The 27,631-nt window shown below is 38.4% G+C and overlaps 1 protein-coding gene across 4 annotated transcripts in view; it reads left to right on the forward strand.

The window, feature by feature from the left end:
• Nucleotides 1-27,631, forward strand: part of tnk2b (tyrosine kinase, non-receptor, 2b) — a 96,163-nt gene that overhangs the window by 47,333 nt on the left and 21,199 nt on the right. For 2 of the 4 annotated variants that reach the window (XM_030159651.1, XM_030159649.1), the window contains 2 exons: nt 13,703-13,880; nt 19,822-19,892. In XM_030159651.1, the coding sequence (XP_030015511.1) occupies nt 13,703-13,880; nt 19,822-19,892 (249 nt within the window). Of the gene's footprint in view, nt 1-9,633; nt 10,141-13,702; nt 13,881-19,821; nt 19,893-27,631 lie in introns of those variants that run through there. The other 2 variants (XM_030159650.1, XM_030159648.1) reach the window with 2 other exon arrangements.

Here is a 27,631-nt window from a genome sequence, read left to right on the forward strand (position 1 = left end):
TCTGTCACACTCTAATCAACCGCCACATACTCACACACATCATACACAGCACTTTTCACCCACACACAAGGGCAAGCCCAGTTATTGAATACAGAGCCATGTGGTCATTGATGAAGTGCTGCTGATTGAGCCTGGTGACATGCAAAGTATGACATTTCATACCCAACCACGTCCTCTGAAAGCCTGACACACTGATAGCCTGGATAAGGGCAGCAGTGTTTTTGTTACTGCAAACCAGCAAAGAAGTTGGCTCTTTACTTTTTATTTTAAATTTTGAACGCACTTTCACTGCACAGTAACAACAAAAACAGTGCAAAACAACAAGTGGGGGTGCTGGTCTATATGTATTCGTCTGCTTTTCTGGTAACAACAATTAGTGGGCTTGAATATGGTCTTCGATTAAAAGTTCCCACCTTAATCCTCAGATGAAATGTTAATTTTCCCATGGTATATATTTCCTCTATAATGTCCAGCCATTGCTGTGGTTGAAGAGGGTCACTTTTTAATCAGTTCCTTGTGACAACCTTTTTGCAGGCAATAATTAATATTTTACATAGGTAAGCGTCTTCTCTTTTACTTTTTTTTTTTTTTTAACCATAAGACAAATGTATACAAGAGCTCTTTATATGCTTAATAGTACTTCTTTGGTAAAATATCTAAGCATATTAGGCCTGTGTTACATATTTTGATGGTTTGTATATTTGCATGTAATGTATCCAACATTGGCATCAAACCCTCTTTACTATTTCTATTAGCTTTAAATATTACTTTGGATTGTTTCAATGGAATGAAATGACATACTCCAGTGTTTTTCAACCCTGGGGTCACCTGAAATTGAAATGGGTCCCCTGAAATTTCTAGTAATTGATGAAAAAAAACAAAAACAAAAAACAAAACTTAAAAAAATACATGGTGAGTTGAGAGAGACATATCTTGGCCAAGGAAAATAAAATTCTCATTTTGTGCAGTAATCTACACCTGGCTTTTCTGCCTCCATCCATAATAATATACATTATATAGCCTAAATGTTGTCTAAAATTAACGTTTATTTGCAACAGTATAGCAAACTATTACAGGATCAAAAACAAATTAATTTTTAGCAAAAACAAAAAAATCCCCATTTTGAATGTCTGGGGTCGCCATAAATTTGTGACGTTAAAATGGGGCCAAATGAGCCAAAAAAGGCTGCTATAACATAATGCTGACAAAACTTCAATACATTACTTGTATGTAAACATCCATGTTAGGCAAATTTTCATTGGCCCTGGTCGTGAAAACTTCATTTACTACATTTTTGCGTTATTGTTTTGGTTAAGAAACATTTGGCAGCAGACGTAACGGTACATTTAAGTCGAATGTGTTCAGCATTATGGAAAGTTGCTTTTTTTATCAGATGATGAAGAGGATAAATTTGATAATAGAATGACCAGTGGATGTCGAGGTGTTTTTCTGAACAGATGGTTTAGGTACGACATTGTGTTTCTAAAATTTTTGGAAAATTTTAGGAAGTTTGGTAGAAGTTTTAGAAAGACTGCTAACATTTTGAAGAATACACTAAAAAATTCAAAATCTTACCAAGTGTATTTTTCCTCATTTCTCGTCAAAATATCTCATCACACTTAAAATAAGACATAATCACCTTAAAGAGTAACTTTTAAGTGAGATATAGAGATATAGAACTGATTTTAGACAATAGATCTTGAAATCTTATTTTAAGGAATCTTACCAATATAATTTTCACTTGTTCCATTGGCAGATTTTTTTTTTTTTTTTTTTGCTTGAATTAAGCAAAAAAAAAAAAAAAAAAAAATGGAATTAAGCAGCAACTAAAAATAAGTTCTTTATATCTCACTGAAAAGTTACTCTTTAAGTGATTATGTCTTATTTTAAGTGTGATGAGATATTTTGACTAGAAATGAGAAAAATATACTTGGTAAGATTTTGAATTTTGCAGTGTACAGGAGAAAGACATTTTTTCTCACTATGAAAACACATAACATCCGTAGTATTAAAAGCAATATCTTTACTCCTGACCACTATTTACTGAAAGACTCAACCTCTCACATCCCAGCACAGGATAAGTGGGTATGGAAAATGGATGGATGGATCAATGTGCAGATCTGTGCAACACTGTTAATGTCGTGAATGACGCCTGTTTGCTGGTTGAGTGGAGTTAAGCCGATGGACACTACAGCTGTCCTGGTTGCAGGGGCTAAATCAGATCAGAGTTCCTTTTTTACAGCTGCAGCTTTGTGCTGAATACAGTGATTTTTCTAGCTTTAACACACACACATACACACACAAACCCCAACACACCGCACAGAGCTGAGAAACAGTGAGGTAAGATAGACCAAGGCTGAAACAGACAAAGCTTCCTCATATACTTAACGAATCCAAATGCATCTTTTCCTAATATGTTTTTTCCCGCTTTGGAAAATGAGCAGATTAGTGAGCTGACCTGCTACCAAGCTACAGATTTTCTGAAAAGGCAGCATTAGATCAGCACATTATTAAACATCTGTTGCTTTTTTAGCGGCAGGTGCTAAAATATACAGCGATATATGGTTAATGTTAGTTTTGGGTAATGTGTTGATGACTGTGTGTACGTCAGCCGAGACATTTGACCAACATTTTCCACCTCTCAAACAGCTTTAAGGGATCAAGGAAGCCATGGCTTAGTATGGGTGTGTTTTAATGGAGGAGGGGACATCAGGAAGCATTGGTGGGGGTTGTTTTGGTAGACTGGCATTATGCATACTAAGCCATGCAACCAAAACAACGTCTGTTGACAAAAGGGGACACGCATGTCCTGGGTCTGTTTGGATCCAAGGCTGTTTTTGTTCCCACAGTCAGTTTTTCTCAGCGTTTACGCCCACCAGCTAATGCCTCTCCTCTCCTGACACTGTGAACGATGAGGTGCTGTGGATGAAGAAGGATTTAAGGAGGATGTAAAAGCCAAGCTCTGGCAGAGGTTTACAATCTGCGTGATCAGGAGTGACGCATCACTGTCTGTCTGTGCATGCCGTCCTCCGTCAGAGACATCATCTGTGCGTGTGTGCATAGATACTTTTCTTGTAGATTTATAAAAGGGATTAAATCATGTTGGTTCTACTGTTTTTTCAGTCTGCTGCTGTGCCAGTTGTTGGCACCCAGCATCAAACCACAGTAATGTTTTGCTACCAAAAGGTTACAACTTATTTTAGAAATGCACTGGAAGCCCGTCCACCCATATTCACTAAGCCATCTTAATTCCCAACACTGTACGTCAGTGTGAATCCAGCTGATGGGAGCACAGGCCTCTGCATGCCTGTATGTGTGTACACTCAGAATCATATTACAGAATCAACTCAAGTGTGTATGTGTGTGCTTTAATTCCCAGACATAATGCAGACCACGCACAGCGCCTTGTTCTTCATAACGTCATTAGCCACCCAGCCACAAATTAGATTGTCAGTACACCATGATACAATCTACAGAGCCAGACTTTTCATTTACAGCGTTAGCATCTGCTCGTCTCCCAGATGTATGGAGTCTGGGATTCACGGCACCGGAGATAAAAAAAAAAAAAAAAAAGAGGATGTTGGAATCTTGATGAAACCTCAACAGGTCTGCAGTAGCTTCTTTATAGCTTATTTTTTATTTTGCACTTCTTTTGCTCTTGTGTGCTTTTGTACTTTGCTGCTGTAAACCTGGAATTTCCCCTAATGGGACTAATAATGGCATATCTTATCTTATTGTGAAGTGAGTCCTATTTCAGGCCTGTATAAATTTCAAGTAGACATTTTTGCTTTACAGACACAACTAATGAATTGGGTAATATGTAAATTATTTATTAATAAATGAATGATCTTGAGATGTAATGGTGTATATCGGCTAGAATTTACTTAGGGGGTCAAATGAGTGGCCATTTTTGTCAAAACAAAAAAAAAAGTTGTAAAAAATGCATAGAACTGTGTTGAAATAATGCTAATCCATTTGTGCACAGACTACTGATATTATTTGACAGTGGAAGCTCTATTTTCAGAAATGTTGGATTTTGAATAGCATGTGTATGTGAAAACTTTTGCTAGTGGACGGACGTGACATTACCCATGATGCTCTGGTCAGTACCAGTACTTTATTAGGAATAAACTTATATCCTTACTATTGCTAATTCTCCTCTTCTTCATAAATGCTAGTATTGTGGATCTAAAACAATAACAGCTGACACAAAAACACAAAATGTGTCAGTGGATGGATGTGACATGGTTGTTACAGATCCCATCATACTGATGCTCGGCAGCCATGTCACCGTTTCCACTAATGATCCCTGTGCAAAAACTAGGATCACAATTATTTACTGTATAGTTTATCATCATACTAAAGCGTAAATAACAATATAGAATTGTTATTTCTTTATAAAAATGCTTATTATTAGAAACTGTTGATTTAAAAAGTGATGTGTGCCATTCTTGATGTATGTATTGGTGTAACAGAAGCAGGATGGATCAGCATCATACTCCATATTGCAACCTGTAAAAATAAAACATGTGATATGTAGGAGAGAATCTGGTAAGAAAAATTGGGGAATCTAAAAGAATAGAATATTTGTTTTTCAGGTAAATTCAGTTCAAATATACCTTGGCCATTTGTAACATGAAAATAAAGCATTAATTGTGATGAAATTGGACATTTTTGACCTGAAAACATAGTTCATATGAGCATCACCATGTTGCAACAGAATTGAAATCCTGTACATTTGTAAAGACAGAAATAAGACCTCTAAGCAAATTTTAGCCGATATATACTATTATCATGTATGACGTAGTCCTACAGTAGGTCACTCACTAGCTCCCATAGTAAATATGGTGCCATCTTGTGGTATTACATCTCCACTGCAGTTTGACTTACTGACCATTAATCGCATTGGTCTAATCTCCTTAGTCATAGAGCAGCTGACAGCACTGTGACAAATTCCTTCCATTGACTTGGAGGCTAACAAGAATCATCTGATGCTCTACATATGTAAAATGTGCTGTAACCACAGTGATGTTATATACATTTAGCTCCCTACCACACTGCCACCCTCCGTGCCCTTTACCACCATATTTCTGTCTCCTTCTGCCGGTGATCCATTTGACACGTTATAAAGAGTTTCTTATGTCAGCTGCAGCCAAGCATACACTCACACATATATAAACTCTCATAAACGCCTTTCCAGCTGAGACTCGGTTGTTTTTCTACTGGATATTTTTTCAGGCAAAGACTAGGCTTGACTGAGCAGTTTATTTATTTTATAGAATCCATTAGACTTTGGATTTAACTTCTGATTCTGATTTTAGGTGGTGTGTTACTGTTCCTGTACTTCTTACCATGATCTACTTTATTATTACCCGTTTCTTCCCAATGCGCATGAGGCAATTCATAGTTGAAAAGGGTTCTCAGCAGAGTTCGTGTTGTTCAGGGAATTTTTATGCCATTAATGGCAAAAGTCACTTCAGGGGGTTGTTTCCAGCCTGTGAGTGTGTCTCAGTTTTTTTTTTTTTTTTCTTTTTTTCCTCTTTTCCTGTCACATCCTGTGTGCTTGATGACTTAGAGAAACTGACGTCACCTCACCTCTGTATGCGAGAAGAAAACAAGTAGAATTTTAATACGTTTGTCCGAGCCAACACTCAAATTGATCGATTGATGTATTTACTTCGAATATGAATGTCAAAACAGAAAAAATAAGTAAACAAAACACTTAAACATAAGACATATAATACATATTTGAAAAGGAGTGAGAAGAGGTACAACTGATAAACTCCCACCCTTTCTCCTTGCATAATTAATAACAATAATAACCTTCCTAGTCTAAGCATATCTATACTATATATTATAATATGCCTGATACTTATTAAATAATTTGGTTTCTGGTTTTATATTATTATGAACAAATATAATATGATTTACATAAACACATAATACAATAACACATATATGTAAATACATATTCATACACAGATATATACATATACATACATACACCCATATACAAATACATACACATACTTGTCCATCCTTTTAAGCCCCAGTGATACCCAAAATAAAAGATAATCGACCTGCATCATCCATCCACACATTCTCATAAAAACATTTCTGAAGAGCCACCTAATCATTCATTCATTCATAACCTTTATTTAAACTCGGAGATATCTTGAGGACGCAACCTCATTTACAATATAGCCGAGACAATACAAAACATTTGAAATATACAATGGACATATCAGAAATGCCAAATAAAAAGTAAAAGTGACGAAGATGAATTAAAAACAGAGAAGTCTACTTAAGAACAGGAGCAACTGGAGTTAAAATAAGATGGAATTATGGATTTAAAACACAAAATATTTGAAACATACAATGCCATATCAGAAGTCAGAAGTACCAAAAAGTAAAAGTGATAAAGATGAACTAAAAACAAAGACATCTACTTAAAAACAGGAGCAGCTGGAGGCTAAATAATAGTTGTCCTAATGATAAAAGTATGGTACGTTTCAGATGGTTTTGGAGAGTGTTCTAGGTTTCGGGTGCACAGTAAGAAAAACTAGACTTTTCCAATTCACTATGCACTGAAGGAACCTGCAGTGTGACCCGGTCCTTTGAGCAAGGGTGATATTGACTTGCATTAAAAGATACTAAAAAATTAATATAAGATGGTAAATGACCAGTGAGGGCTTTAAAAACAAATAAAATCCAATGTCTATCATGTTTGTTGGATAGAGAGGGCCTTTCAACTTTAGAATAATCTGTTTAAACTTGATACATGTGTGTTTATTTTTACTTTTCTTTTTACATTCTCAATTTTATTTGATGTTAATCCCACTTTTAACTGTAAAAAACCTTAACCCTTTTTAAGACCCAGTGCAACTTTTGTGGCAATTCCCAAATGAATTTTTCTCCATTTCTACCTTTCTTAACTGATTTATCACCATTTTTTGGGTGAGGTTATTTTCTGTATTTTGCATTTTTTGGTGTGAATCATGTATTTTCCTATATTTAATTCCTTGATCATGTAAATGTTCATGAAAACTCAGACTAAATTCAAAGTTAATTATATCAAAATAGAGAAAAATCAAGAAAAAAGTTACTTATTCAGCAAACTGAATGTAAAAACAAGTGTCTCCATCCAGTCATTGATCCAACTCCATGGGTTTTACTGGTGAATCAATGTTGTAGAAAATGACAGTGTTTCCACATTCACTAAGGAGCTTCTGAACGTCCAAATGGGTCACATCTGGTAACCATGAGAAGATGACAAACTGTATTTTACACCAATTATTTACATGAATTGATAGGATTAGTGGATCAATAGGTATTAAACAGTTTACATCAGTAGATGGTTTGTGTCACCGGTGGCTGTTTGGGTCTTTATGGATTAATATTGATGTCACATCACACTTCAAACATAAATCATCCGCATTATTTGCTTTTATAGGAACAGCTGTTGCAAAATTATGACCCAGTGAACACCCAAGTGCCTTCATAAATAATTTGTCGGACTGTCAGCCTTACAGAAAGGAAAATAAACTACCAGTTCTGTTGTTAAATATATTAAAGCCCTAAACTCACCAACACACCAACGCACTGATAAACATATTGCACAGTTCTGCATGCTCTTCTTAAATGTCTTCCATCTTGTCTTTCATTAAAGTCAGACATTTAATGATAGCGAACCCCACATGTTTTTTTTTCTTTCTTTCGTCTCCGTGACTCCGTCTGCTCAACTCCTTTCCTTCTCTAGTAAATAGGAAATTTCCTAATTAAAAGCAGGAGTGAGTTGTGGTCGTAGAAGAGGGGAAGCAAGGGGAGAAGTAAAATATTCGAAGTGAACAGACAAGGGAAAAAAAACAAATCAAATGCTGCAGAGATTTATTGATGAATTAAATGCAAATCAGTGAGCAAGGAGAGCAACATCCGTGAAATTAGAAAGCAAAAAAAAACTGGAGAGTCTGATTTTAAAGGGGGAGGGGGAGGTGGGGAGGGGGCTCACTGCAGCTAAGGGTCTGAAAAGCAGCTGGTAAGGGTTTGTTTATAGTCAGCAGAGTGGGAGAGAGATAACATTTTTGGCGGATTAGAGGCAGGAAATACAAGGCAGCACCAAATAAAGAAGAAAATGCAACGAGTTGGTCATGGGGAGGGAGGGCAGACTGGGATAGGGCGCAGAGGCAAAGACGGGATTATTAAACGAGCGAAGTAAAGGGGGGGAAAAAAAGGGTGAGGTTGGGAGTTTAATACTGCAGTGCACGCACGTCATACACAGTAAAGGAGTGGGAGATGATTGCGTTCAGGTTTTACTTTTTAATTCTCAGCTAAAATTCGCAAACTTCACTCGGTTCTTATCAAATTTCTGCTGCCATCCTGCTGTCCATATGCTTCTGGGTATTAAAGTTTTGTTGTGATTGCAGACATGTGACTGACATTTAGTAAGTTTGCCCTCAAGATCTAAGCCTTTTTACGCTCAAAATTGTGCCCAAGGCTGCAGATGTGTGGTTCGTTTTGGAAGTATGACCTCTGAGCTACTAAGCAGATAATCTTATGTAATACGGAGGCTGTCAGATTAAGTCCAAACGACGCAAGAAATGCTCCCAGTTGTTGGTTTCTGAGAGTTAAACTACTGAGAATTTCTTATTTGGTGTTTCAAGAAGGAAAAAAAAATTAAAAAGAGCATCTTTATAGTGAAAATATTACACAGTAAATATCTGTTTGCTGCCATAATTTCTCTACTTTATGCATTAGAGAAGCAGTTTTTTAGTTTCAAAGTCAAACTGAAAAAGGCCTGAGGCATCCTAAACCTCTTCACCATTGTGAATTTTATTAGCCAAGCAGTTAAAGAGAGGTGTAGAAACAGAATGGTGGAGAAGAGGGGAGGATTAGGACTGGGTGGCTGTGTGTTTGAGGGGTTGCATCACAGGAAACAAGCGCTCCATCCTGCAGTTGAATGTGACCCTTTGGCCCTGGATCAAATGCTCCTCTGGGCTGAATACCATGAAGCCTCTGTCCTCTGCACCACGCACTGCTCTGCACTACACGGACCGTCTGACAAGAAGGGACGAGGAGGGGGGGAGGCTCGGGGGGAGGAGGGGTGCAGAGAGAGACAGGGTGAGGAGTATAGCAAGAGAACAGAAGGTGGGAGAGAGAGCGCACGAAGACGGCAGGAGACTAAAATGAAAGTATCAAGTCAGATGAAAGACTCACCGGAGATCACGAGCTCATCAGCTGACTGTAAACAAACATGAATAATTGTTCTCCGAAATGACCCAGACACCCATAAACCTCGCCTCTATTTCTTGATGCGCCCTAAAATGTGAAACCAGAGACACTGGCTTCTCTGACCCTCACGCCTCTCCTCTGCTGCTGCTGCTGCTTACCCGACTGGCAAGCCATTGAATCGGGGAGAAAACCAAGTTGCTCCTATTTTTAGCCCCATGCTCGATGGAAGGATGGAAAGGCAAACAGACAGTACGCGCAAAAGCTGAGAGACAGACAGAGAGAGAGAGAGAGAGAGAGAGAGAGAGAGAGTCTGTGTATGAGAGAGAGAAGGGAGGAAAGAGGAGTGACTTATTTGTGAAGTTCTGTAAGTTTGGATCACTGGTTCATTGCTGTCTGTGGAGGACACATGGCCAGACTGGGCACAGGGCAGAGCAGTGAAGGCTTTCTCTGCCCCAAACCAGGGATTGTGAATTCTCCAGCTATTTCTCTTTTGCTAATATATGACTTTTAAATGCCGCTTTGCACGCTTCAGTGCTGGTTGAATGCTTCTTTGGCTTCCTGAGGGAGCTGAATCTAAAGACGCGGCTTACAGAAGGATTGCCCCGCCATGGAATGTTGTAGATTTGCGTTTCGGATCATAGGAAGTTTTTCTTCCCCCTCTCTCGGGTTTGGAGCCGCAGATCTGAATCTGAGGAGCGTGTGTGCTTCTTATAATTCTCTTAGAAACTTGGGACGTCAAACTGGGAGGACTGTGGCTCTGGTAATAGTTTAAAAGCCGAGCAGCCTCTAGCTTTTAAAACGTGCATGCACATTTTTGCACCTACACTCATCCAGACTGAGGAATTCAGGATGCGCCGCTTTGACAAGCTGAAAAAGTCATTCCCCTTCTTGGCACATTTTCATGTATATCGAGTAAGTTTGTTTGTCTGTGGTCTGCTCTGCTCGTCTCTGATAATATTCCTTAATATGTCATGAAATGCTCGAACTACAGTTGGGATTATGTGGTTTAATGAGATATTACAGTGGTTTTATTAAAAATATGTTCTGGAGGAGGTGTAGACGCTCCAGCTGGACTGAGGCCGTCCTCTGGGAGGGTTGTTGTTATTGCAGCAGGATGTTAGAGCAGAACAGATCTGATACAGGACATGGCTCTGGCCAGGAGATGTGTGTGTGTGTGTGTGTGTGTGCGCGTGTGTGTGTGTGTGTGTGTGTGTGTGTGTGTGTGTGCATGCGTGCATTTCTCCACCACCATGAGGAATGAGTTCAGGACAGAGGCATTTCACACCAGGGACCCTATGCTGTTTCTCTGCATCTACACTTTTTCATCCCTTTTTCCTTCACTTTTATTGCGTGAAGAGTGTTAACAGTGTTGTTAATGCTATGTTTATTAAATTCCCAGACACACAGGCTTATGTTTAAGATCATTATCATTACATTCTTCCTGCTGCACTTTAACCATGTATCATAACCGATTTGAGTAGTGGATGTGTGATATTTCTTTGCGTGTTCTAAAAAGTAGAACATGTAATGACACACACAGATGTTTAGCGCAGAGGTCAACTAATGTTCCTCCAGAACAGATGCCTATCTCGAATAAGGAAACTGATCATGATATTTGGTATTCATACGTTTGCGGTAAAAATTAATATCAAGGTATTAAATCTTCAAATCTTCAACTTCCTTTAAGATGACCGTAAGTATCAAATGCAGAAAGCAGTACTCAGTCATGTCAACACTATTTCTTGTCATTTAATTGGGAGGATTCTAAGGATTAATAAGAAAATGTGTTTTTTTTTTCTTATTTTTAAGTTGACAGACTTGCAAACAATCAGATGCTGCAGTGGGAAGGACATTACTTAAGGCCATAGTGTCGTGAATAGTGATAGAGACCCAATAAAATATTTTTCAATAAGTTTATTTTTGGGTAAAAATAAAAAGAGTACAGATTTTAAAGCCCCTGAGTATTCAGTCAATAATTACTTAATCCCTAGTGTAGGTATCTTTGTATTTTAGTTTGCAAGATGACAGAGAAATCTAATATGAGAGCTTCAACACCTGCATTTGACCCCTCATGCCTCAGATATGACACTGTCATGGAAAGAGGCCCAAGAGGAAACTAACTTGCGTCTTTGGCACTGTCCAGAGAAAAAAACACATGGATGTTAACTGCCAGGGAAGATCAGGCTCAGGGCTACACTCTGGGGAATGTGGGGTTTAACAGTTCAGGGCGGAAGCCTCATATGTCAAATATTCTAATATACAAAAAAGAAGAAGAAAAACAAACACTGAAAAGGGCTGGTATGTTTTAAAGATTACTGAAATGCATATGAAGTAAACATCCAGCGGGGCAGGACAGCGTGGTAGTCGACCGGCCAAACCGTTGTATCGTGTTTCCCAGGGTGAGGGTCAGGCATGATGCAGCAAAACGCAAAATATGAGTACGGATTGGAATGACTGCAGCAGCAGTCGGCCCTAAAGCCACAGGCACTACAGGCATCCAGGGCTGCCTGCATCTCCCTGCAGCAGATCCAGGCTCTTACAGGTTGTTGGGTCAGGTTATTCAACTGCTTGTTGTACATGCTATTTCTGCTTCAGACAAACCAAAGGATTAGTATTCAAGCATAGTGTGAATCACATTATTTGATTTGTTTTATTTTGTTGAGTATTTCAGCATCATTTTACAACTATAGTTATGTTTTTGAGGAATTTACTATTTTAGTTTTTATAATTTCTGATTACTGCCACTTAATTTTTGTACTTCACAAAGCATTAATATTGAGTTGCATTGTTTCAGTTTATAAAATTACTTAGTCTTTAGTTTTGTTCATCCAGGTGAAAATATGACCACAAATGCATATCTGAATTTGCTTGACATTCTGATTTTAGGGCATGGTTATGAAATATCATGAAAATGCATAATCAAAATGAGTGATTCTTTTGGATGTTGTTGTCACTCAAAAAAAAATTAAAAATCCATCGTGTTTGTTCGTTGTTGTTATATATTAATTGTGAATGTTTCTCTAGTCAGTGGTGCTTTATTTATCTTTATTACAAGTATTTTTGACAAGTACCGGTATATTGAAACCACTGATTCAAAACTTCTTGTATTTTGTCTTTTTTTTAAATTTTTTTTATTAATATTACACATATACAGCGAACAGTTTTAATAAAGAAAACTATGTTTGAGCCCTGAGTTCACACAGAAACAAGACAGAAAATACAAAAAACATTTTCAGTGACACTTAAAAAAAAGGTTGAATTTTATGCTCATAAAGTTCAGCTCTACCTGAAGGAAAACCAGGACTGCATGTTTCAACAGATGGATATTAACTGACCCATTTTTATTTGCATCACAATGAATTCGCATCAGGATATCTGGCATAAGCAGGAGATTGAACCGTCCTGCAGATTAGCCTCGGTTAGCTACATGTCCCATCTGAATGTGACGATAGGTACAGGACCTCTCACACTGTTGAATCTTTGCAAGGGGAAAGGCGTTGTAGACGTATACGCCCTGTGTCTATGAGCTGGGAGAGTCTTCTCTAAATGTTCAGGTCACAGCCATTAAGTAGAAGGAAGTGACCTCTAACCAAGCCAATTTAGAAGTTTAAATGAAAGGGTGAAAGTCGTGAACCCCTGACATTTCCTCTAGACCTTGTAACCTTGTTTCAGCCACCACAGGAAGTTCCTCATTCATGGGGTCTAATTACTCCTCAGTGGAATGACCCCTGTGTCTCATCAAGTCTCACTAGATTAGGCATGTCTGTCATTTTTTTTTAGTTCATTTGGTAGTTTCAAGCAGTTGAGAGTGGAGATAAGAAGGGCAGGTGTAATTAATTCTGTTTGTTTGTCGTCGGTGATCAAAGTTCTTAGTGCCTCGGGGCAGAATAACCTTCTTATGTGACTAATAGCCCTCCAAAGTAGTAGCGCATCATGATTAATGCACAAGATCAGCAACATTTTGCGCTAGTTTTAGCTGCTTACATTAAGTTGACAATGATAGATGACGTTTTAAGCTGGAGTATTGTGTTTTGACTTAGAAGATGGATGGTCTCATGGACGTATAAAGGGATATAGTATGCATTGTGGTCAGATTGTTTAGAAGCCTCCCGTTTGTCTTCGCTGACACTTATGGACACCAGATGTGCATTCATTCATCTCATATATCTATGTGTGCTTCGAAGACGCTGACGTCTGTGAACCGTCTGCCCAAAATACTCTGCTCTTTTTCCAGCCTGAAGTTGTTTTCATCTCTTTGGATTGCATTGAAATTTACCAAAAAACAAAACATCATCAATTCTACAGTAATGCAGAACCTGTGTAATCAAGCCAACTTTCACAATATCATGGTACAAGGTTGTTTTTATGTCCTTGTTGATGCTTTGACAATTCAAGCAACACCGTCTACTGTGTGGATGTGGACATGTGTGTTTTTGAGTGGATGTGGACATTAACTGTTGCTCATTTCTTGCAGAAACTGGGTAGTGGCATGCATTGCGAAGAAGGCACCGAATGGCTGCTGGAGCTGCTGATGGAGGTGCAGCTGCAGCAGTACTTCCTGCGTATCCGGGATGAACTCAACGTCACGCGGCTGTCGCACTTCGACTATGTCAAGAATGAAGACCTGGAGAAGATCGGCATGGGCCGACCAGGTAAGACTAAGCCAATATGCACCACAACGCTGAAAACATCACACCTGTTGGAACTGACATTGTGAAGGTCATAGAAATGGGCTGGGGTAGGGATATTAGTGCAATGTTTGAGCAGATTTAGGGTTAATGGGGATGTTTTTCCATTATGCACCTTTCTACATATTGTGGCCTATTTCCTTTGTCTATTTAAGGATTACAGATGGAATCCAGCCAGATGTTACTTATGCTGTAGCTTAGCAGTTGTTGGCAGAGGTGGGAAAATCCCAGCTCTATTGAGTAAAAGTCCTGCCATGTAGGCTATTGGTTCTACCTCTTCACTTAACCTCCTCAGACCCAGCTATGGGTTTTCTGTCCACATCTGTGGACAAGAGTTTCACGACTTTATAAAGTAAGTAAAGTAAAGTAAAGTAAATTTTATTTATAGAGCACTTTTCACAGACAGAGTCACAAAGTGCTTTATCAATTCAAATCAGAATCAAATTAAGTTTACAGAGACCCAACAGAATCCTTCAGGAGCAAACACTTGTGATTGGTGACAGTGGCGAGGAAAAACTTCCCTTTAACGGGCAGAAACCTGGAGCAGACCCAGACTCCTGAAGGATGGCTGTCTGCCTTGACCAGTTAGGGTTAAAGAGAGAGAGAGAGAGTAAAGGAGGAGAAAAGAGAGAGTGATAGAGATATAGAGAGACTGGGGGGGGGGGGGGGGGGGAATGACACATGGAGTACGTTATGATGAATACATAGAGTGTAATCAGTCTGTGGTGGTCCTGGGTCAGGTGGGAGACTAAAAAGCCTTTTTGAACAGGAGGGTTTTGAGGTGTTTCTTAAAGCTCTCTACAGAGTCCATGGACCGTAGGTGTAGAGGCAGGTCATTCCATAGACGTGGTGCCACAGCTTTAAAAGACCTGTCACCGTGTGTGCTAAAACAGGTCCGTGGAACCATCAGCAGGTGCTGTCCTTAAGACCTCAAGCTACGAGTCGAGCTGTAGGGCTGGATCAGGGAAGCAATGCATGCAGGGGCCTGGCCATGTAGGGCCCGGAAAGTTAGCACAAGAATTTTGAAATGAAGACGATATAGAACAGGGAGCCAGTGGAGAGATTTAAGGATGGGAGTGATGTGGGTTCTCCTGTTTGTGCGGGTCAGGAGCCTGGCAGCAGAGTTCTGGACAAACTGTAGACGGGCCAGCTCCTTCTTGTTTAAGCATGTAAACAGGCTGTTGCAGTAGTCTAAGCGAGAAGATACGAAAGCGTGAACGATCATCTCGAGCTCATTTGTGGACACCATAGATCTGAGTTTGGAGATGTTGCGTAGGTGGAAGAAACAGTTTTTGACTAGGTGTTTGGAGTAGAATTCTAAAGACATGTCCTGGTCAAAGTTGACACCCAGATTCCTCAGTTTTGTCTTTACCGAGGAACTCAGGTCTCCAAGGTGATGTTTGATCCCTGGGATTGCACTATCCGGGGCAATGATGAGGGTCTCAGTTTTGCTGGAGTTCAGCTGGAGGCTGTTATCATTTAGCCACTGCTTCAGCTCTGACAAGCAGTTGATTAAGGAACTCAGTTTGTGGGGCTCAGAGGAGTTAAAGGAGCAGTATATCTGGATGTCATCCGCGAATAGATGATAGGAGACATCACTATAGTGTTGGATAATGTGGCCAAGTGGGAGGACATAGAGTAAGAATAGGACTGGTCCCAGGACAGAGCCTTGGGGCACACCACACAGTAGATCCGCTGAGTCAGATTGGAAGTTGTTTATTGACACAGTGAAGCTTCTGCCGGTCAGGTAAGAGGAGAACCAGTCTAGCACATGACCTGACATCCCTACCAGGTCCCTCAGTCTCTCAATCATTATGGTATGGTCCACTGTGTCAAAGGCCGAGGAGAGATCTAGCAGGACCAAGACCGTGGATTTCCCGGAGTCAGCCGCAATCAGGATGTCACTAGACACTTTTAATAGTGCGGTTTCTGTTGAGTGGCGTTGTCTAAACCCAGACTGAAAAGTGTCATAGATCTGGTGTGTCTCCAGAAAAGCTGTAAGTTGTTTAGACACTGCTTTCTCAAGGATTTTGGCCAATAGGGGGAGCTTTGAAATGGGCCTGTAGCTTTTGAAGTCTGTGGGGTCCAGTGTGGTTTTCTTTAGTTTAGGTTCTATGATGGCCTGTTTGAAGGAGCTGGGAAACAAACCAGTTGAGAGCGACAGGTTAAAAAACTTTGTGACCCATGGTCCAATAGTGTCAAAGACACCGACAAGGAGCTTATGTGGGAGGATGTCTGCAGAGTTGGAGGAGGGTTTCGTTTTGGATAAAAGTGCTGAGATGTCCTCCAGTGTCACAGGGTCGAAAGAGGACCAGGTTTGCAGAGGGGGATCAGATAGGGTCAGACGGCCAGAGGGTGGTGGGATATTGTGTTTAATATCCCTGATCTTGTCTGTGAAGAAGTTTAGGAAGTCATTGCTGTCAGCTTTACAGAGCACAGGGGCAGCAGGGACAGCAGGGGACACAATGGACTGGATTGTGTCAAAGATTACTTTGGGGTACAAATAAAGAAAAAGAAAAGAAAACTGTCCACCACAAAGGACATTCCATACAAATTTTAAAAACTGCATCTGAAAAAACTGTTGCATCACGAGGCACTTGTTTAATAAAAAAGCAAAAAAAAAAGTTTGTACTTTGCTGACATTTCCTGGGTCTCAGGAGGTTAAAGGAGTGATATTTTGCTTTAAAAAAAAAAAAAAAAAAATGGAATTATGCATTTTCAAACATTTCCCTGTGGTCCCCTTAAACTGTAAATGCTCTGCTTGGGTCTGAATTCTTCATTAATTCAGCTCCACAGGTCCATCTTCAACCCTATTTCTGAGTAATGACACCAGAAAAGTCATTTTGAGCACTGGCCCTTTAAATGCAAATGAGCCACTTCATGCCCCACCCCCTCCAGGTTGTTGACTGTGCTTTCTGTCCCGTTCAGCCACTTGTGTTCGTTAATACAACCAACAACTGAACATTTCTAGGTAATCAGCTCAAAGTTTGGACATATTTTCAGTTTTTACTACAACCACTGCTGCTGACAAACAATTATGTCGTACTCGGAGAAATGTTCATCAGAAGTCTTGACCTTATATGTGCAAGTGTTGTGATGTAACTAATTATAAAACGTGACAAATTAAGAAGGAGTTGAGATGGGTTGTAGAAATCCACTCAATTTTTGCCAGAATGAATATAAAGATAGTTTTGAATCACCTGGAGGGTTCAAATTCAAACTTTATGAACCGTTAGGGTCCAAATAAACAAATAAATCTACCAAAGACTAATAAAAGTGGGTTTAGCAGAATATGACCCCTTTAACACAGGTGATTCCACTACTCATCCCATCGACCTGGATTAGGAGTCATGCTCATCAAAATGGGCTGGTTCAGTGAGTGGTTGGACCGAATACATGGCAGGACTTTTACTCTATGGAGCTGGAATTTTCCACCTCTGGTTTTTGGTTAGTAGGGATGTGTATTGGCAAGAATCTGGCAATATGATACAAATCACAATACTAGGATCACGATACAATATATCACGATATATCCTCCTGAGACCCAGCAATGCATTTTTGTCCTCTGTAGTGGACAAAAGTTTCACAGGTTTACTTAAAAAGTGCCGTCCATCACAAAGGCCATTCCATTAAAAAATAGATAAATAAATAAAGATAATTTTAAAAATGTATCTGAAAAAACTGCTGTATTATGCAGTTTCCAATCAAGACATTTGTTTAATGTAAAAAAGCTAAAACTTTCACTTTCCTGGGTCTTCAGAGGATATCATGATACTGTTAAAAGGGCAATTTTTTGTTTGTTTCTTTTTTTAAAATGATCATTTCCTGGAAGAACTGAATTATACCATAAATATGCACAAATACTAAACACATTTTTATTTGATCACAACAGGATCTAATGTTATATCACAAAATGTTCCTGTGTTAAAACTTAAATTATATTTTACAGACATTACAGTTTAAGATCCTGCTCAAATGTTCATATTCTATTAGTTCATAACTAACATCATAACATTATTTTTGTGCAGTCTCAACAAAGGAACTTACATCTGCCTCTCAGACAGTAAAAGGTGCTTTTAGGATGCTTTAAATAACCATTATTTAATAAAACAGTGTTAAATAATAATAATAATCAAAATATAAACATCAAAAAAAAAAAAAAAAAAAAAGAACCTCTGCCATATCTGCATTTGAATGAATACCTAAAAATATCGATACAGTACTTTTTAATATCGATACAGTATTGTGAAATGAAATATCACGATATATTGCAGAATCGATATTTTCTGTCGCCCCTATTGGTTAGTTGGCACAATCAATCAGGTCAGGAATGGAAGTGGAAAAGCCGTACAATAGTTACTGTGATATATTTTGTGTTTCTTTGGGCTCTTCTATTTACACCCTTGTAATTACGAGGCTACATTCCCATTTATCTCCTCAGCTCCTTTCCCTTTCTCCACTTTGCTAACATCCAATAAAAAAACAGCCTAATGTTCTATAATGCAATTGTACTTACTCCCTCTACTGTATCTGTCATTTTATGAAATAATTATCCACTGAAGCGTGGTTAAAGCTACTTTTGGTAACAGGCTATTTGCCATTGGATAGCTATACTTGGACATATTCTATAGCTATACAGCCTGAATATAGCCTGACTGCAGTAATGACAGTGTGTCATTTGGATGCCCTAAGCATAGCTGAAGCTAATTCTCCATTACTAATACCCCCTAATGTCTTTCAAATTCAGAACCGGTGATTAGGCACAATAGAGAGGGACACTAAAGCGCCAAGCCTTTTTTCTGCTGTGTGAGGGTAGCAGTAATGTGCTAAATCCTGTTAGCGTTGCCCTCTGGGCTGTGCTCACAGAGTCGCTTAAGACTAATTACACCCACTTCTCCTGCTCATATATTCACTCACATCTCTCCCCTTCATTTTTTTTTTTTCAGTGCGCTTCAGCTTCATTTCTGCCTCTTTAATGTTACGTTCTTGGCTCGTATATGATCTTCAAAGTCTACTTGAATACTGTATTAAGGCTGAGCAGTTAATCAAAATATCGATTAAACTACATTATGACTATTGGGAAGTTTTGTTTTTTTAAAATTTTCACAAAGTAAAAACATACATATAAATACAGTTGCGTAAATAATTATTAGACCACCCTTGTTTTCTTCCATTTTTTGTCTATTTTAATGCCTGTTACAACTAAAGGTACATTTGTTTGGACAAATATGATGATAACAACAAAAATAGCTCATAAGAGTTTAATTTTACAGCTGATATCTAGACATTTTCCATAGCTTTCTTGATAAAATCCAAAATCACTTCAGTTCTTACATCAATAATCTATGGCGTTGTACTGCCAAAAACAGTGCTTTTAGGCATTCCATGTTTTTTTTTTTGTCTGTTTTAGTCACATCGTACACACAGGAGTTAGTACTTGGTTGCATAACCACTGTTTTTGATGACTTTTGATAGTCCAATAATTTTTTTCCATGACTGTACATGTTGGTTAAAATTTGTGATGGATGGTTAACAAGAGGCAACCTCCAGATTTCAGATTATTCACAACCGCAATTAAAAATATAGAAAAAATATTTGCAAGCTGCACAAAAGTAAATTTTCTACAAATAAAATTCCACAATATACCAAGCTTAGAAATGTATCCCATGTGGAAAATTACAGTGACTCAGGAACAGAGTTTTCACAGCTTTTTTGAATTTGAGGAAGCTCAAGAAGAGTTGGCAGATTATTCCGTATTCTAATCACATGGCGAGTTTTTCAAAAGAGCAAATTTACACATGTAAGGGAACATAATTTTTGCATTTTTGTTTAAGTGAATATAAAATATAAAAATGTTGTTTGTGACTGATAAGTTTTCTGTTTTTTTGTAATTCTGTTGACAAAGGGCAAAGACGACTGTGGGAAGCTGTGAAAAGGAGGAAAGCAATGTGCAAGCGCAAGTCCTGGATGAGCAAGGTAGACCAACACTCAAGTCGAACACAACACTAGTCGCTTTTCCATTGACCCTCAAATTGTGCAAATACAGGGTGACACAAAAAAACGGGAACTTTTTAACAATCCAATTAAACCAAGAGTGATGGAAGAAAAATATTTTATTCATAGAAATTGAAACCTTAAAACATGCCATTTAAGAAACAATGATGGAATTTTCATTTTTTTTAAAAATTACTTCCTGTAGATGGCGTCCTCCTGTACGAATGCATTCTTGAAATCTGCTGTTGAGATTCCTCATTGACCGCTGCAACATCTCAGCTGGGATACTGTGAATTTCATCCTGAATTCTCTGTTTTAACTCATCCAGAGTTCTTGGTCCAGTCGTGTACACTTTACTCTTGAGATAGCCCCACAAGAAAAAATCACAAACGGACAAATCTGGCGATCTAGGGGGCCAGGGAACGTTACCGAATCTTGAGATCACACGGTTATCGAACAATTCGCGCACGGCCGCCAATGGTAACTAAAATGGGGGTGTGTTTACTTACTCAAGGTCACTGTCTCGCAGTGCTGCCACTTGCTCATGTCTGCCAATACGCACTTCAAAAATTCCCGTTTTTTTTGGGTCACCCTGTACATGGACAAATGACAATTCTGCCAAAAGTCTCATTTTTCGATTAAAAGTTTTTGCGCTATCAAGAGGTGGTTTTTCAGGCGTAGCACAAATGGTATATCACACAAAACTGTAATGGAAAGACCTTTTTTTGCAACTAGAGTCAGGTGAATTAAAAAAACGGATGTTGACGTACATTACAACAAATGAAGAAGAAGAAACATGTTGCTGTATGTGTGGACACACCAGGAAAGTCGATCATTTTTTAAATTTAGTACAAGATAGAGGGGTAATATATAATAATAATGAATATATCTGTAAATCAACACCATATTTACATTTGTTGCTGTATTTACGGAGTGACTTCTTGTGTCATCTCGTGATAATAAATAAACAAATTATCGCATTTGTGACATAATGGAAAAAATGACATTACACACTTCTGTTTTTCGACATTTAGTAAATATCGATAAAGTTTTGCGCATATGTCCAATGGAAAAGCAACTACTGTCATCATGCTTATCGCAGTTTCTAAATAAATGGTTGAAACTTCACACTGGAACACAGATTCTCTTCAGCTTCTCCAATCATAACACTGTATTTCTCATGTATCAACAATTATTTCCGACAAGACATACTGGTGCTCTATTAAGTATAAACACTTCTACATGGTGAAATATGTTAATGCAAGGTTTCAGAGGTCAGCAGAGAACAGGGAGTCAGTACTCTAGTGATTTTAAGTCATGAACGTTTTCTAATTTATAGCAACACAAGTCTTGCTGTTAGTCATACCCTGTTCACTTTTTGAGCTCATCACTTATTTATAATTGTTTGTCCAGTGTCCAGGCCTAAAAAAGACTCCTGCTATTACAAGAATCTTGTCCAATCTTGTACTAAAAGTCGTAAGTCTTAAGTGTTTCCACATATAGTTCTGTGGCTACATTTCTAAAGACCAATATGTGTGTATGTAGGGAACATTTTTCCAGAGAACAGGACAGTTTGACCCTTCACATGAGGATGAGCACGTCCACACTGAGACACAAACAAACACACATCCGAGTAAAGTCACAAGAGAATGTGACACACAGATTCAGAGTGTGCTCCATTCACAGAAATGTGGTCTCACGAAGCATTAAGTTTCCCATTTAAAGAAACAGAACCCTCTCTGACTGCTCACTGTCCTTAAAGGTCCAGTGTGTTGGGTTTAGAAACGTGTAGTGGCAAGATTACAGATTAGAACCAACTGAATATTCCTCCTCTTTCAAGTGTTTTCATATGCAATACAGCAACTAGGGATGAGAATTGATAAGAATTTAATGATTCCGATTACATTATGGATTTTGCTTATCGATCCGATTCCTTATCGATTCTCATTGGGTGAGGGAATGAAAGAGTACAAACGCTTCCTTTGTTTGCATTATATTTCCATCTGTGCACAGAAAATATAACTTATACAGTATGCACAAATAATAACAGATTACACCAGGCCCAGTTCCAGATAGTCAAATGTGAAGTGGCAATCAGGAGTGTTAAGGGGGCACATGCCAGTGACTGAAGCGGCTGGGGGGGGGGGGGGGTCACATAATACGACCATCACACCATACGACCGTACAAAGTGAAAGTGAAACTTAAGACGCTTTACTAATTCCTCTATGTCTCCCGTTGTTGTTTCCTTTTCCCTATCTTTGGAAACTTTTATTCGAGGGGGCAGGACCTCTTGTTTGCTCCGCTGCTAGATTCACAATCGTCACTATATAGCGTATCAAACACACGACATTCCTGCAATGGATCACATACTGTGTGGACAAATGTTTGAGCATATTGGAGGTATTTCCCCCCCTTTGAAGAAATGGAAGCTTTGCAAATCTTACAAGTAACCCTGGTGTCATATTTTCACGTGAAATATAACCATACTGCCTCAATGCCATGTTGGGTACATTCTAAACCAAAACAATGCAGCGTATGTGTGATGTCATCATGAATGTGCAACAAAGGCGGAATCGATGAGCAGAATCGTTAAGCAGGCAGGCAAACGATTCCAAGAAATTGAGCTACTGGGAACCGGTTCCCAAAAAGAACCAGTTCTTGATTCCCATCCCTGCAGCAACAGCACCATTTTGCTCAGAAATCCATTATTTCCAATGACAAATAAAGATGTGGCCAGTAGAAAGGAAGCATCCAGTCAGGCATGAATGGCAACGTAGAGGAAAAGCTGATACTGTATACACAACACAAGCAACGAACTTTGTACTGTCATACAGTACCTGCATACAGTCACGGAAAAAATTATTAGACCATCCTTGTTTTCTTCAATTTCTTGTTCATTTTAATGCCTGGTACAACTAAAGGTACATTTGTTCGGATAAATATAATGATAACAACAAAAATAGCTCATTATAGTTTAATTTCAGAGCTGATATCTAACCATTTTCCATGGTTTTCTTGATAAAAACCAAAATCACTTCAGTTCTTACATCAATATCTATGGCATTGTACTGCCAAAAACAGTGCTTTTAGGCATTCCATGTTTACTTTTCTGTCTGTTTTACTCACATGATACACAGGAGTTGGTACTCGATTGCATAACTGTTGTTTTTGATGACTTTTGATGGTCTAATAATTTTTTCCGTGACTGTAGATACAAAGGGACCTAATCATGTTAAGCTTAGTGACAGGGCACATCATGTTATTTTGTGTTATATTGAGTTTTTGTTAAATTGTACACACTGATCCTATAAATAAAGCTAGAAAAAATAATCATCTAAGTGTAGAAAGCCACCTGAATTTTGTGTCTAACATTTATATATGCTGTTATACAGTACCTACTAGGGCTGCTCGATTATAGAAAAAAAAAATAATCATGATTATTTTAGCAATAATTGAAATCACGATTATTAAAAACGATTATTTGTTAACCTTAAAGTTGTTTATTTTTTTCTTGCAAAACAATGTAAAATATACTCTTTAAACATAAATAAAGCTTTTAACCACTAAAACAAAGTATTTTCACTTTTGTACGAAACAAAAAAATCTTTGAATGCAAATAAGTGTACTGTAAATTCAAGTATGTTTCCTTTTGTAAATAAAGAGTGCACTGTAATTAAACTGCTATAGACTTGCCATAGAACTGTAGCAATTAAAAAAAAAAAAAAGCTCACGTAAAGTGCAAATTATAAATTCAAGTATGTTCAATGTAGTATGAAACATAGTAAATTCAGTGGCGTGCCGTGAGGTTTCAGTTCAGGCCTTCTGTATACATCAGCCATCTAGAATACATACGTTAGGGTTATACGGGTTAGGGTTACGTTAATACGGGAGTTGCAGCGTAAAGAGATTCGGAAACTGAAGATTGCATTGCGGACGAAGTTGTAGACGGAGTTGTTTTTATGTGTTTTAGTTTTTCATGAGATTATGATAAAGGTGGCGGTGGTTAAACTTTAGATGGTTACAAAGGTTTGTTGTGTTAGCGGTCGGTGCGGACACAACTACGAAACACTTTTTGCACGTGATGTGTTTTTGCTCTTCGTCGTCTTCATCAAACCCAAAGTGATTCCATACAATTGAATTTGACTTGCCTTTTTTGTTTACCAAGCACTTCTGCTGTGATTCTCCTGCCATTTTTCCAGACCGCTAGGTACAACTTTCCTCTTTGGGTGGACCTGCCGACTAGCTGGCAGCTGTAGCTTAGAGGGGGGCGGGGCAGAGCAGCTCATGGTAGCTTGCGTGTGCATGAATTAAAACAACTCAAAATTAATAATCGTTTTTTCTCAATTACATAATTTTTGTAATCGTTGCATGTAATAATCGAAATCGTAATTGAATTTCGATTAATTGCACAGCCCTAGTACCTACATACATCCAGACGCACAGGAATGAAATATGGTGAAGAAATACTAAGCGAGTACTCTGTGTGTGTGTGTTTGTGTGTGTGTGTTGGCTGTTCTCAGTGGAAGTTGTGGTGTCCAGAGGACGGTGCTCGCTGTCTATAATTACACCTGTCTGTTTCAGCCTCTGGCACCATCCTCAGCTCGAGTAATCTGCTTCCTCAGCCCAGTGTGTGTCTGCGTGCACGAGTGAAAGAGAGATGGTGTGTATGTGCTGCTCTGTCATCAGAATCTTTTGAATGCAGAGGCTCCTATTTGAAGCCCACTTACCACCAAGACAAGCACACACCGACATATACATACACACAGCGACCGCAGAGATGTGGTGTTTTTAAAAAGGTCTGCAGCATTATGTCATGTCTGGTTCAGTGTAAATGTGAAACCACACACGGCCTGCTACTGTTTATATCCAGGCAAATATGTTTGGCATTAGGGATTCACTGACACCTTTTTTTACAGCGATAGCCATTTTTTTTTCATCTTTTTTTTTTTTTTTTCACTTATTACTATTAAAAAGTTAGTGTCACATGGTGCGTTTATATTTTTGCTCAGTGTACCTAATTAATTAAATTCTTAAAGCAGCAATTTATATAGCATTTCACAGGACCATCAGACAAAGCATCCATTAATTGTATTTAAAGAAACTAATCCATTTGCCCCATCTTATTATATAAAGTTCAGTTTGCAGCCTTGGAATAAATGTTAATCTCTCCATTTAGTGAATTTCATCAACAGTTTAGAGTGTCTTTCTTCATAGATCAATCTGTGTGGCCATTAATCACACAGGGGAACATTTAGAGATTTGCAGTTCCATTTGTAACAGAAAATCTTACATTCTTTTTATTTTTCAGTGTAGAGATTACTTGGCTCACCTTCAACCTGCTGAATAATATCTACATTATCATATGCAAAGTAGCAGAAGCAGAGAAACTGTTGCCGCTTCTGGACAAAAATGAACTAAAAATGCTACTTTAAATGCTGACACAAGCTGCTGTAAATATTTTCTCTTTAGTTTTTCCTCAATGACTCTTCCCCAGCATGTATTGTACGAGTTCAAATGTGGGGCAAGGGAAATTTCTTAATGGACAAGTAAACAAACATGCAGACAGAAACATTCAGGTCACTTAATCTAATAATGACTCCTGATGAACAGCCACAGTCATTCCTTCTATGTGGTCAGTGTTGACGGACAGGAAATTTCCCTCTTCCCAAAATTGTGCAGTTGCGTGTGCTGTTTTTGAACAGACTCTTCTTCACATTGGCATTAGTTTGCAAAAAAGAGCGTGTATGTGTAGGTATGCCTTTAAATGTGTTGGTCATAGGGGCGTCCTGAGTATGCAAAGGGCATTCACTACATTAAAATACAGACACAGTTTTATTTTTATTATAACCTTTATTTAACCAGGAAAAAAAGCTAACTGCAATTAAAAATGTGTTTTTCAGGAGTGTCCTGGCCAAGACAGCAGCAGCAGCAGGTGCAGAACACAGCAAAACTCAAAATCTTACCAAGTGTTTTTTTTCTCATTTCTAGTCAAAATGTTTCATCACACTTAAAATAAGACATAATCATCTAAAGAGTAACTTTTCAGTGAGGTATAAGAACTTATTTTTAGACAATAGATCTTGAAAATCTTATACCAAGAAATCTTACCAAGATCCTTTTTACTTGTTCCATTGGCAGATTTTTTTTTTTTTTTTGCTTGAATTAAGCAAAAGAACAATCTCGAGTTAAGCAAAAAAAATCTTGAATTAAGCAAAAAAAAATCTTGAATTAAGCAAAAAAAAATCTTGAATTATACTGGGAAGCTGCAACAGTTTCTCTGCTTCTGCTAGTTTGCATGTTATAATGTAGATATTATTCAGCAGGTTGAAGGTGAGCTAAGTAATTCCTGCACTGAAAAATAAAAAGAATGTAAGATTTTCTGTTACAAATGGAACAGCAAATCTCTAAATGTTCCCCTGTGTGATAAATAGCCACACAGATTGATCTATGAAGAAAGACACTCTAAACTGTTGATGAAATTCACAAAATGGAGAGATTAACATTTATTCCAAGGCTGCAAACTGAACTTTATATAATAAGATGGGGCAAATGGATTAGTTTCTTTAAATACAATTAATGGATGCTTTGTCTGATAGTCCTGTGAAATGCTATATAAATTGCTGCTTTAAGAATTTAATTAATTTGGTACACTGAGCAAAAATATAAACGCACCATGTGACACTAACTTTTTAATAGTAGTAAGTGTTGTACATTGTATTAAATCGCACACAGTTTATTCTGTTGATCAGTGTGGTACAGATTACCGTCCATTAGAACATGATAGTGGTGTCTGGGATTCAGGGTCATTCATGTCGACACGGTGGGGGTCCGCTGATTGAAATCACCGCTCCATATCTCATGTGTCCATCAGTGGCTTCCCGTAGAGCAACACATCGTCTTCTCATCGAGTTGACAATATTGTCAATTGTGACCTGTGGAATGTTATTCCACTCCTCTTGAGAGCCACACAGAGCTGTGGGATATTATCCGGAACTATTCCTGCATGATTTGCGACATCTGTGGCATGGTGACATCTGAGGAAATGGGACATTTTGAGGTGTCCTTTTATTGTATCCAGTATAAGGAGGGCCTGAATACTGTTAATACTGTTTGAGCAGCGTCTGGACATGCCACACCTGTGTTGTGGGTGGAATCACTAGAACACTGAGCAAGTGCTCACTCGAAGAGATGGACACAAAGTTTGTTCGTAAGTCAAGAGAATTAGCCATGTCTAACAATTACAAGACATCATGAGCTTATTTTTGGCTGCACATCTTGAGTTACACAAATACTGTACATTGTGCATTTATATTTTTGCTCAGTATAACTTGATTGCTATTTCATAACTGTAGCCTAAATTATCTTTACTATTAGATTGTGACTATGGTCGGTTGCCGATTGTTGTTTATGTTCTGTATGACAAAATGATAAATAACTAATAAAAACTAAATGTCAATGTTACGGTCTCCAAACAGTAAGAAAGTAAATCGGCTCAAAGGGAACGGAGACCGCAACATAAAGAAAGGACACCATAGAAATTAAATGACTTTAAGGATTTTATTAATCAAACTAGAAGCACTCGGAGAGCGCAGACCTCCGCCAAGGCTGATCAGTGCCCCCCCCCCCCCCCCCCCCCCCGTGGGCCCCCCCACCCCCGATCACCACCAAAATTTAATCATTTCTTCCTTATCCCATTTCCAACAAACCCTGAAAATTTCAT

Source organism: Sphaeramia orbicularis, chromosome 17, assembly GCF_902148855.1.
Source record: "Sphaeramia orbicularis chromosome 17, fSphaOr1.1, whole genome shotgun sequence".
NCBI lineage: Eukaryota > Metazoa > Chordata > Actinopteri > Kurtiformes > Apogonidae > Sphaeramia > Sphaeramia orbicularis.